Consider the following 13,201-nt stretch of genomic DNA (forward strand, 5'->3'; position numbering starts at 1 on the left):
TCAGACCCATTGACCTCTCGACCACCCCACACACACTGAGACCAGGAATCAGACCATTCACCTCTCGACCACCCACACACACTGAGACCAGGAATCAGACACACTGACCTCTCGACCACCCCACACACACTGAGACCAGGCATCAGACACACTGACCTCTCAACCACCCCACACACACTGAGACCAGGAATCAGACCCATTCACCTCTCGACCACCCCACACACACTGAGACCAGGAATCAGACCCATTGACCTCTCGACCACCCCACACACACTGAGACCAGGCATCAGACCCATTGACCTCTCGACCACCCCACACACACTGAGACCAGGCATCAGACCCATTGACCTCTCGACCACCCCACACACAGAGACCAGGAATCAGACCCATTCACCTCTCGACCACCCCACACACACTGAGACCAGGAATCAGACACACTGACCTCTCGACCACCCCACACACACTGAGACCAGGCATCAAACACACTAACCTCTCGACCACCCCACACACACTGAGACCAGGCATCAGACCCATTGACCTCTCGACCACCCCACACACACTGAGACCAGGCATCAGACACACTGACCTCTCGACCACCCCACACACACTGAGACCAGGCATCAGACACACTGACCTCTCGACCACCCCACACACACTGAGACCAGGAATCAGACCCATTCACATCTCGACCACCCACACACACAGAGACCAGGCATCAGACCCATTGACCGCTCGACCACCACACACACACTGAGACCAGGCATCAGACACACTGACCTCTCAACCACCCCACACACACTGAGACCAGGCATCAGACCCATTCACCTCTCGACCACCCCACACACACTGAGACCAGGCATCAGACCCATTGACCGCTCGACCACCCCACACACACTGAGACCAGGCATCAGACCCATTCACATCTCGACCACCCACACACACTGAGACCAGGCATCAGACACACTGACCTCTCGACCACCCACACACACTGAGACCAGGCATCAGACCCATTGATCTCTCGACCACCCCACACACACTGAGACCAGGCATCAGACCCATTGACCTCTCGACCACCCCACACACACTGAGACCAGGCATCAGACACACTGACCTCTCGACCACTCCACACACACTGAGACCAGGCATCAGACCCATTGACCTCTCGACCACCCCACACACACTGAGACCAGGCATCAGACCCATTGACCTCTCGACCACCCCACACACACTGAGACCAGGCATCAGACCCATTCACCTCTCGACCACCCCACACACACTGAGACCAGGAATCAGACACACTGACCTCTCGACCACCCCACACACACTGAGACCAGGCATCAGACCCATTGACCTCTCGACCACCCCACACACACTGAGACCAGGCATCAGACCCATTGACCTCTCGACCACCCCACACACACTGAGACCAGGCATCAGACACACTGACCTCTCGACCACCCCACACACACTGAGACCAGGCATCAGACCCATTGACCTCTCGACCACCCCACACACACTGAGACCAGGCATCAGACCCATTGACCGCTTGACCACCCCACACACACTGAAACCAGGCATCAGACCCGTTGACCGCTTGACCACCCCACACACACTGAGACCAGGCATCAGACCCATTGACCTCTCGACCACCCACACACACTGAGACCAGGCATCAGACCCGTTGACCGCTTGACCACCCCACACACACTGAGACCAGGCATCAGACCCATTGACCTCTCGACCACCCACACACACTGAGACCAGGCATCAGACCCATTGACCTCTCGACCACCCCACACACACTGAGACCAGGAATCAGACACACTGACCTCTCGACCACCCCACACACACTGAGACCAGGAATCAGACACACTGACCTCTCGACCACCCCACACACACTGAGACCAGGCATCAGACACACTGACCTCTCGACCACCCACACACACACTGAGACCAGGCATCAGACCCATTCACCTCTCGACCACCCACACACACTGAGACCAGGCATCAGACCCATTGACCTCTCGACCACCCCACACACACTGAGACCAGGAATCAGACCATTCACCTCTCGACCACCCACACACACTGAGACCAGGAATCAGACACACTGACCTCTCGACCACCCCACACACACTGAGACCAGGCATCAGACACACTGACCTCTCAACCACCCCACACACACTGAGACCAGGAATCAGACCCATTCACCTCTCGACCACCCCACACACACTGAGACCAGGAATCAGACCCATTGACCTCTCGACCACCCCACACACACTGAGACCAGGCATCAGACCCATTGACCTCTCGACCACCCCACACACACTGAGACCAGGCATCAGACCCATTGACCTCTCGACCACCCCACACACACTGAGACCAGGCATCAGACCCATTGACCTCTCGACTACCCCACACACAGAGACCAGGAATCAGACCCATTCACCTCTCGACCACCCCACACACACTGAAACCAGGAATCAGACACACTGACCTCTCGACCACCCCACACACACTGAGACCAGGCATCAAACACACTAACCTATCGACCACCCCACACACACTGAGACCAGGCATCAGACCCATTGACCTCTCGACCACCCCACACACACTGAGACCAGGCATCAGACACACTGACCTCTCGACCACCCCACACACACTGAGACCAGGCATCAGACCCATTGACCTCTCGACCACCCCACACACACTGAGACCAGGCATCAGACCCATTGACCTCTCGACCACCCCACACACACTGAGACCAGGCATCAGACACACTGACCTCTCGACCACCCCACACACACTGAGACCAGGCATCAGACACACTGACCTCTCGACCACCCCACACACACTGAGACCAGGAATCAGACCCATTCACCTCTCGACCACCCCACACACACTGAAACCAGGAATCAGACACACTGACCTCTCGACCACCCCACACACACTGAGACCAGGCATCAAACACACTAACCTCTCGACCACCCCACACACACTGAGACCAGGCATCAGACCCATTGACCTCTCGACCACCCCACACACACTGAGACCAGGCATCAGACACACTGACCTCTCGACCACCCCACACACACTGAGACCAGGCATCAGACCCATTGACCTCTCGACCACCCCACACACACTGAGACCAGGCATCAGACCCATTGACCTCTCGACCACCCCACACACACTGAGACCAGGCATCAGACACACTGACCTCTCAACCACCCCACACACACTGAGACCAGGCATCAGACCCATTCACCTCTCGACCACCCCACACACACTGAGACCAGGCATCAGACCCATTGACCGCTCGACCACCCCACACACACTGAGACCAGGCATCAGACCCATTCACATCTCGACCACCCACACACACTGAGACCAGGCATCAGACACACTGACCTCTCGACCACCCACACACACTGAGACCAGGCATCAGACCCATTGATCTCTCGACCACCCCACACACACTGAGACCAGGCATCAGACCCATTGACCTCTCGACCACCCCACACACACTGAGACCAGGCATCAGACACACTGACCTCTCGACCACTCCACACACACTGAGACCAGGCATCAGACCCATTGACCTCTCGACCACCCCACACACACTGAGACCAGGCATCAGACCCATTGACCTCTCGACCACCCCACACACACTGAGACCAGGCATCAGACCCATTCACCTCTCGACCACCCCACACACACTGAGACCAGGAATCAGACACACTGACCTCTCGACCACCCCACACACACTGAGACCAGGCATCAGACCCATTGACCTCTCGACCACCCCACACACACTGAGACCAGGCATCAGACCCATTGACCTCTCGACCACCCCACACACACTGAGACCAGGCATCAGACACACTGACCTCTCGACCACCCCACACACACTGAGACCAGGCATCAGACCCATTGACCTCTCGACCACCCCACACACACTGAGACCAGGCATCAGACCCATTAACCTCTCGACCACCCCACACACACAGAGAATAGGCATCAGACCCATTGACCGCTCGACCACCACACACACACTGAGACCAGGCATCAGACCCAATGACCTCTCGACCACCCCACACACACTGAGACCAGGCATCAGACACATTGACCTCTCGACCACCCCACACACACTGAGACCAGGCATCAGACCCATTGACCTCTCGACCACCCCACACACACTGAGACCAGGAATCAGACACACTGACCTCTCGACCACTCCACACACACTGAGACCAGGCATCAGACCCAATGACCTCTCGACCACCCCACACACACTGAGACCAGGCATCAGACCCATTGACCTCTCGACCACCCCACACACACTGAGACCAGGCATCAGACCCATTCACCTCTCGACCACCCCACACACACAGAACAGGCATCAGACCCATTGACCTCTCGACCACCACACACACACTGAGACCAGGCATCAGACCCATTGACCTCTCGACCACCCCACAGACACTGAGACCAGGCATCAGACCCATTGACCTCTCGACCACCCCACACACACTGAGACCAGGCATCAGACCCATTCACCTCTCGACCACCCCACACACACTGAGACCAGGCATCAGACACACTGACCTCTCGACCACCCCACACACACTGAGACCAGGCATCAGACACATTCACCTCTCGACCACCCCACACACACTGAGACCAGGCATCAGACCCATTGACCACTCGACCACCCCACACACACTGAGTTCAGGAATCAGACCCATTCACCTCTCGACCACCCCACACACACTGAGACCAGGAATCAGACCCATTGACCTCTCGACCACCCACACACACTGAGACCAGGCATCAGACCCATTAACCTCTCGACCACCCCACACACACAGAGAATAGGCATCAGACCCATTGACCGCTCGACCACCACACACACACTGAGACCAGGCATCAGACCCAATGACCTCTCGACCACCCCACACACACTGAGACCAGGCATCAGACACATTGACCTCTCGACCACCCCACACACACTGAGACCAGGCATCAGACCCATTGACCTCTCGACCACCCCACACACACTGAGACCAGGAATCAGACACACTGACCTCTCGACCACTCCACACACACTGAGACCAGGCATCAGACCCAATGACCTCTCGACCACCCCACACACACTGAGACCAGGCATCAGACCCATTGACCTCTCGACCACCCCACACACACTGAGACCAGGCATCAGACCCATTCACCTCTCGACCACCCCACACACACAGAACAGGCATCAGACCCATTGACCTCTCGACCACCACACACACACTGAGACCAGGCATCAGACCCATTGACCTCTCGACCACCCCACAGACACTGAGACCAGGCATCAGACCCATTGACCTCTCGACCACCCCACACACACTGAGACCAGGCATCAGACCCATTCACCTCTCGACCACCCCACACACACTGAGACCAGGCATCAGACACACTGACCTCTCGACCACCCCACACACACTGAGACCAGGCATCAGACACATTCACCTCTCGACCACCCCACACACACTGAGACCAGGCATCAGACCCATTGACCACTCGACCACCCCACACACACTGAGTTCAGGAATCAGACCCATTCACCTCTCGACCACCCCACACACACTGAGACCAGGAATCAGACCCATTGACCTCTCGACCACCCACACACACTGAGACCAGGCATCAGACCCATTGACCACTCGACCACCCCACACACACTGAGTTCAGGAATCAGACCCATTCACCTCTCGACCACCCCACACACACTGAGACCAGGAATCAGACCCATTGACCTCTCGACCACCCACACACACTGAGACCAGGCATCAGACCCATTGACCTCTCGACCACCCCACACACACTGAGACCAGGCATCAGACCCATTGTCCACTCGACCACCCCACTCACTCTAAAACATAGCATTGCACACATTGGTCACTGCCCCAAATACTCACATTGGCCGTGAAGATATCCTGTTTCCCACTCTCAAGCATGGCCTCCACCTCCTCCTCTGTCAGCTGCATCCCAGCTGTGACAAAAAAATCAACTGTTTATCTCCTGGGGGAGAGGGGTCACCGAAACACGGTGTGTGGGAGCTGGGTTAACGTCAGTGGGGATACAGTCAGTGACACAGGGCGATGGGGGAGAGGGGTCACTGAGGGACGGTGTGAGGGAGCTGGGTTAACGTCAGTGGGGATACAGTCAGTGACACAGGGCGATGGGGGATAGGGGTTACTGAGGGATGCTGTGAGGGAGCTGGGTTAACGTCAGTGAGGACACAATCAGTGACACAGGGCGATGGGGGAGAGGGGTCACTCAGGGTCGGTGTGAGGGAGCTGGATTAACGTCAGTGGGGATACAGTCAGTGACACAGGGCGATGGGGGAGAGGGGTCACTGAGGGACGGTGTGAGGGAGCTGGATTAAAGTCAATAGTGATACAGTCAGTGACACAGGGCAATGGGGGAGAGGGGTCACTGAGGGACGGTGTGAGGGAGCTGGATTAACGTCAGTGAGGATACAGTCAGTGACACAGGACGATGGGGGAGGGAGGTTCACTGAGGGATGGTGTGTGGGAGCTGGGTTAACGTCAGTGGAGATACAGGGTGTAGGGGAGAGGGGTCACTGAGGGATGGTGTGAGTGAGCTGGGTTAACGTCAATGGTGACACAGAGTGAAGGGGGAGAGGGGTCACTGAGGGACGGAGTGAGGGAGCTGGATTAACGTCAATAGTGATACAGTCAGTGACACGGCGATGGGGGAGAGGGGTCACTGATGGACAGAGTGAGGGAGCTGGATTAACGTCAGTGAGGATTCAGTCAGTGACACAGGGCGATGGGGGAGAGGGGTCACTGAGGGACGGTGTGAGGGAGCTGGATTAATGTCAATAGTGATACAGTCAGTGACACAGGACGATGGGGGAGAGAGGTCACTGAGGGTCGGTGTGAGGGAGCTGGGTTAACGTCAGTGGAGATACAGGGTGCAGGGGTGAGGGGTCACTGAGGGATGGTGTGAGGGAGCTGGGTTAACGTCAGTGGAGATACAGGGTGCAGGGGTGAGGGGTCACTGAGGGATGGTGTGAGGGAGCTGGGTTAACGTCAATGGTGACACAGGGTGAAGGGGGAGAGGGGTCACTGAGGGACAGAGTGAGGGAGCTGGATTAACGTCAATAGTGATACAGTCAGTGACACAGGGCGATGGGGGGCAGGGGTCACTGATGGACAGAGTGAGGGAGCAGGATTAATGTCAATAGTGATACATTCAGTGACACAGGGCGATGATGGAGAGGGGTCACTGAGGGACGGAGTGAGGGAGCTGGATTAACGTCAATAGTGATGCAGTCAGTGACAGGGTGATGGGGAGAGGGGTCACTGAGGGACGGTGTGTGGGAGCTGGGTTAATGTCAGTGGGGATACAGTCAGTGACACAGGGGAATGGGGGAGAGGGGTCACTGAGGGTCAGTGTGAGGGAGCTGGATTAATGTCAGTGGGGATACAATCAGTGACACAGGGCAATGGGGGAGGGGGTCATTGAGGGACGGTGTGAGGGAGCTGGATTAACATCAGTGGGGATACAGTCAGTGACACAGGGCGATGGGGGAGTGGGGTCACTGAGGGACAGTGTGAGGTAGCTGGATTAACATCAGTGGGGATACAGTCAGTGACACAGGGTGATGGGGGAGAGGGGTCACTGAGGGACAGTGTGAGGGAGCTGGATGAACGTCAATAGTGATAGTCAGTGACAGGGTGTTGGGGGAGAGTGGTCACTGAGTGGCAGAGTGAGGGAGCTGGGTTAATGTCAGTGGGGATACAGTCAGTGACACAGGGGAATGGGGGGGGGTCACTGAGGGACGGTGTGTGGGAGCTGGGTTAACGTCAATAGTGATACAGTCAGTGACACAGGGCGATGGGGGAGAGGGGTCACTGATGGACAGAGTGAGGGAGCTGGATTAACGTCAATAGTGATACAGTCAGTGACACAGGGTGATGGGGGAGAGGGGTCACTGAGGGACGGAGTGAGGGAGCTGGGTTAATCTCAGTGGGGAAACAGTCAGTGACACAGGGCAATGGGGGAGAGGGGTCACTGAGGGACAGAGTGAGGGAGCTGGATTAACGTCAATAGTGATACAGTCAGTGACACAGGGCGATGGGGGAGAGGGGTCAGTGAGGTACGGTGTGTGGGAGCTGGATTAACGTCAATAGTGATACAGTCAGTGACAGGGTGATGGGGGAGAGGGGTCACTGAGGGACGGTGTGAGGGAGCTGGGTTAATGTCACTGGGGATACAGTCAGTGACACAGGGCGATGGGGGAGAGGGGTCACTGAGGGACGGTGTGAGGGAGCTGGGTTAATGTCACTGGGGATACAGTCAGTGACACAGGGCGATGGGGGAGAGGGGTCACTGAGGGACGGTGTGAGGGAGCTGGATTAACGTCAGAGAGGATACAGTCAGTGACACAGTGCGATGGGGAGAGGGGTCACTGAGGGATGGAGTGAGGGAGCTGGATTAACATCAATAGTGATACAGTCAGTGACACAGGGTGATGGGGGAGAGGGGTCACAGAGAGACGGTGTGAGGGAGCTGGATTAACGTCAGTGGGGATACAGTCAGTGACAGGGTGATGGGGGAGAGGGGTCACAGAGGGACGGTGTGAGGGAGCTGGATTAACGTCAGTGAGGATACAGTCAGTGACAGGGTGATGGGGGAGAGAGGTCACTGAGGGACTGTGTGAGGGAGCTGGATTAACTTCAATAGTGATACAGTCAGTGACACAGGGCGATGGGGGAGAGGGGTCACTGAGGGATGGTGTGAGGGAGCTGGATTAACATCAGTGGGGATACAGTCAGTGACACAGGGCGATGGGGGAGAGGGGTCACTGAGGGACGGTGTGAGGGAGCTGGGTTAATGTCACTGGGGATACAGTCAGTGACACAGGGCGATGGGGGAGAGGGGTCACTGAGGGACGGTGTGAGGGAGCTGGATTAACGTCAGAGAGGATACAGTCAGTGACACAGTGCGATGGGGAGAGGGGTCACTGAGGGATGGAGTGAGGGAGCTGGATTAACGTCAATAGTGATACAGTCAGTGACACAGGGTGATGGGGGAGAGGGGTCACAGAGGGACGGTGTGAGGGAGCTGGATTAACTTCAATAGTGATACAGTCAGTGACACAGGGCGATGGGGGAGAGGGGTCACTGAGGGACTGTGTGAGGGAGCTGGATTAACTTCAATAGTGATACAGTCAGTGACACAGGGCGATGGGGGAGAGGAGTCACTGAGGGATGGTGTGAGGGAGCTGGATTAACATCAGTGGGGATACAGTCAGTGACACAGGGCGATGGGGGAGAGGGGTCACTGAGGGATGGTGTGAGGGAGCTGGATTAACATCAGTGGGGATACAGTCAGTGACACAGGGCGATGGGGGAGAGGGGTCACTGAGGGACGGTGTAAGGGAACTGGATTAACGTCAGTGGGGATACAGTCAGTGACACATGACAATGGGGGAGAGGGTTCACTGAGTGACGGTGTGAGGGAGCTGGATTAACGTCAATAGTGATACAGTCAGTGACACAGGGCGATGGGGGAGAGGGGTTACTGAGGGACGTTGTGAGGGAGCTGGATTAACATCAGTGGGGATACAGTCAGTGACACAGGTTGATGGGGGAGAGGGGTCACTGAGGGACTGTGTGAGGGAGCTGGATTAACTTCAATAGTGATACAGTCAGTGACACAGGGCGATGGGGGAGAGGGGTCACTGAGGGACGGTGTGAGGGAGCTGGATTAACGTCAATAGTTATACAGTCAGTAACACAGGGTGATGGGGTAGAGGGGTCACTGAGGGACCATGTGAGGGAGCTGGATTAACGTCAGTGGTGATACAGTCAGTGATGGTGCTGAAGGAGAGGGGTCACTGAGGGACAGTTTGTGGGAGCTGGAGTAACGTCAGTGGGGATACGGTCAATGACACAGGCTGTAGGGGAAGAGGGGTCACTGAGGGATGGTGTGAGGGAGCTGGATTAACGTCAGTGGTGATACAGTCAGTGATGATGCTGGGGGAGAGGGGTCACTGAGGTGTGAAGGATCTAAATTAACCCTCTGATGAAAGGAGAGGGGTTGGATGGCTCGGGCTGCGTAGCGAACACCCCACACTCACTAATCTTCAATTGTCGCTGAATCCGCTCGACGTTACGGTCACGGTACTGGGACTGGAGATTGTGACACTGATTCATAACCTCAACAAATTCCCGCGTCAGAGCATCGTGCTGTGGAGAGAGAGTTTGCATGTGAGATATAGTGGGTGGAGAGTGCAGGAGTGGGCATGGGGTAAGGGAACTTGAGGGAGAGCAGGATTGGACATGAGGGCCTCAGGAGATTACAGCCAGGGGGGTCAAGTGGAGGTCCAGCTATGAGGAGGGCTCAGAGGGGGAGATCATATGGGAGGGGCTTGGGTGTCCCGGCCACATGGGGGGCTCGATGGAGGGAGATCCGGCCACGTGGGGAGGGTAATCCAGCCACACAGCGGGGGCTCGTGGGGGGGGGGGAGAGATCCGGCCACGCGGAGGGCTCAGTGGGGGGAGATCTGGCCACGTGGGGGGGTAATCCAGCCACACTGAGGGGGCGTGGGGGGGGGATCCGGCCATGTGGGGGGGGGGGGCTCGGTGGGGGGAGATCCGGCCACGCGGGGGGGGCTCGGTGGGGGGAGATCCGGCCACGCGGGGGGGGGCTCGGTGGGGGGAGATCCGGCCACGCGGGGGGGGCTCGGTGGGGGGAGATCCGGCCACGCGGGGGGGGCTCGGTGGGGGGAGATCCGGCCACGCGGGGGGGGCTCGGTGGGGGGAGATCCGGCCACGCGGGGGGGGCTCGGTGGGGGGAGATCCGGCCACGCGGGGGGGGCTCGGTGGGGGGAGATCCGGCCACGCGGGGGGGGCTCGGTGGGGGGAGATCCGGCCACGCGGGGGGGGCTCGGTGGGGGGAGATCCGGCCACGCGGGGGGGGCTCGGTGGGGGGAGATCCGGCCACGCGGGGGGGGCTCGGTGGGGGGAGATCCGGCCACGCGGGGGGGGCTCGGTGGGAGGAGATCCGGCCACGCGGGGGGGGCTCGGTGGGGGGAGATCCGGCCACGCGGGGGGGGGCTCGGTGGGGGGAGATCCGGCCACGCGGGGGGGGGCTCGGTGGGGGGAGATCCGGCCACGCGGGGGGGGCTCGGTGGGGGGAGATCCGGCCACGCGGGGGGGGCTCGGTGGGGGGAGATCCGGCCACGCGGGGGGGGCTCGGTGGGGGGAGATCCGGCCACGCGGGGGGGGCTCGGTGGGGGGAGATCCGGCCACGCGGGGGGGGGCTCGGTGGGGGGAGATCCGGCCACGCGGGGGGGGCTCGGTGGGGGGAGATCCGGCCACGCGGGGGGGGCTCGGTGGGGGGAGATCCGGCCACGCGGGGGGGGCTCGGTGGGGGGAGATCCGGCCACGCGGGGGGGGCTCGGTGGGGGGAGATCCGGCCACGCGGGGGGGGCTCGGTGGGGGGAGATCCGGCCACGCGGGGGGGGCTCGGTGGGGGGAGATCCGGCCATGCGCGGAGGGGGGTTGTGGTGGGGGGAGATCCGGCCATGCGGGGAGGGGGGTTGTGGTGGGGGGAGATCCGGCCATGCGGGGAGGGGGGTTGTGGTGGGGGGAGATCTGGCCATGCGGGGGGGGGGGTTGTGGTGGGGGGAGATCCGGCCATGCAGGGGTGGGCTCGGTGGGGGGAGATCCGGCCATGCGGGGAGGGAGGTTGTGGTGGGCTGTGGTCATTGGAAGGGAGGAGCAGTGTCCAGTCATGAGGGGGTTGGGGTGGTTAACAGTCGTCATGGGGGGTGGGGAGTGTGGGTTGGTTGTCGTGGAGGGGGGGGTCGGTTGTCACAGGAGTGGGGGAATCAGCACGGGGAGGGAGAACATCACGAGGGGAGTGGTTCAGTCTACCAATGCGGAGGGGTAGCTCGGTCGTCTTTTGGGGAGGGATGCCATCACAGAGGAGGGTATTGGTCATCACAGGGGACAGGGTTGGTCCTCATGGGGAATGGGGTAGGGGGGGTTCTGTTGTCCAAGAGGGAGGGAGTGAGGGACAGTCGTCAATGGGTGGTAGCTCCTCAAGGGGGGAGTCTGTCATCATGGGGCAGGGGTTGAGTTGGTCAGCGAGGGAGGAGGTGACAGGAGAGGAGGGAATGGATTGTGTGAGGAGTGGACAGGGAGGATGGTGGGGGTTGGGGCACAGCCGGGGGGGGTGGGGTGTTCTATACCTGTGTGCGGCGCATCCTTGCGGTGACAGAAAGCGGGTCCTCATTTCCCAGCGAGTTCTTCACCTCCAGCTCTGCGAGAGGAGGGTTCAGTGACTGGTGACCTCTCATCATTACCCTGCCTCCCAGTCCCTTCCTCACCTACACCACCCCTCCCTTCCTCCCCCACTCACCCGTCTACCAAGGCCTCATCCCTCAATCTCTGCCCCTACCACATCCATCCCACCACTTCTCGACCCTCCCCGGCTGCCCCACTCCTCCCTTCCCCTCCCCTCTGACACTTCACCCTTCGTCCCTGCCACCCACCCCTCCCCTCCGTCCTCTCACTCCTCAGCCTCTCACTAGTTGTCACTCGTCCTCCCTCTCTGCCCCACCATACCTCCCTCCCCTTGCCCTCCTCCTCCCTCCCTGTTCGACCACCCCCTCCCCCAACACCTCACGCGCTGAGGTGCCTGCAGAGTCCATGTGTGGGGACGTGCGAGGCAGGCTGGGGAGGACACTAACGCTTGAGCTTTCCACGGACACTGGACGCCACGGTCTTCACATCATCTCGTAACTTCTGCAGGTGACTCTTCTCACCTGTACAAACAAGAGAAAATCTGCAGACGCTGAAATCCAGAGCCATGCACACAAAAGGCTGGAGGAGCTCAGCAGGCCGGGCAGCCTCCATGGAGAAAGAGCACAGTCGGTGTTCCGGGCCGAGAGACAGTAGAAGCTGAGTGGGTGGAGTCAATTTAAAAGGTGGGGGAGGGGACAGGGAGACTCCAAGTGATGGGAGAAACCTGAAGTGGGGGGGGGGGGAATGAAGTAAAGGGTTGGGATGTTAATTGGTGAAGGAGACAGAAGGCCATGGAAGAAAGAAAAGAGGGAAGGAGCATCAGAGAGAGGCGATGGACGGGCAAGAAGATAAGGTGAGAGAGGGAAAAA

The 13,201-nt window shown here is 59.1% G+C and overlaps 1 protein-coding gene across 1 annotated transcript in view; it reads right to left on the minus strand.

Moving 5' to 3' along the window:
• The window catches only part of LOC132383218 (syntaxin-4-like), a 33,662-nt gene that overhangs the window by 14,409 nt on the left and 6,052 nt on the right, over positions 1-13,201 (minus strand). The window contains exons 4-7 of the mRNA XM_059954115.1: positions 12,779-12,853; positions 12,278-12,348; positions 10,160-10,268; positions 5,964-6,037 (exon numbers count right to left, since the gene is read on the minus strand). Of these exons, the coding sequence (XP_059810098.1) occupies positions 5,964-6,037; positions 10,160-10,268; positions 12,278-12,348; positions 12,779-12,853 (329 nt within the window). The remainder of the gene's footprint in view (positions 1-5,963; positions 6,038-10,159; positions 10,269-12,277; positions 12,349-12,778; positions 12,854-13,201) is intronic.

This window comes from Hypanus sabinus, chromosome 29 (assembly GCF_030144855.1).
Source record: "Hypanus sabinus isolate sHypSab1 chromosome 29, sHypSab1.hap1, whole genome shotgun sequence".
Lineage (NCBI taxonomy): Eukaryota > Metazoa > Chordata > Chondrichthyes > Myliobatiformes > Dasyatidae > Hypanus > Hypanus sabinus.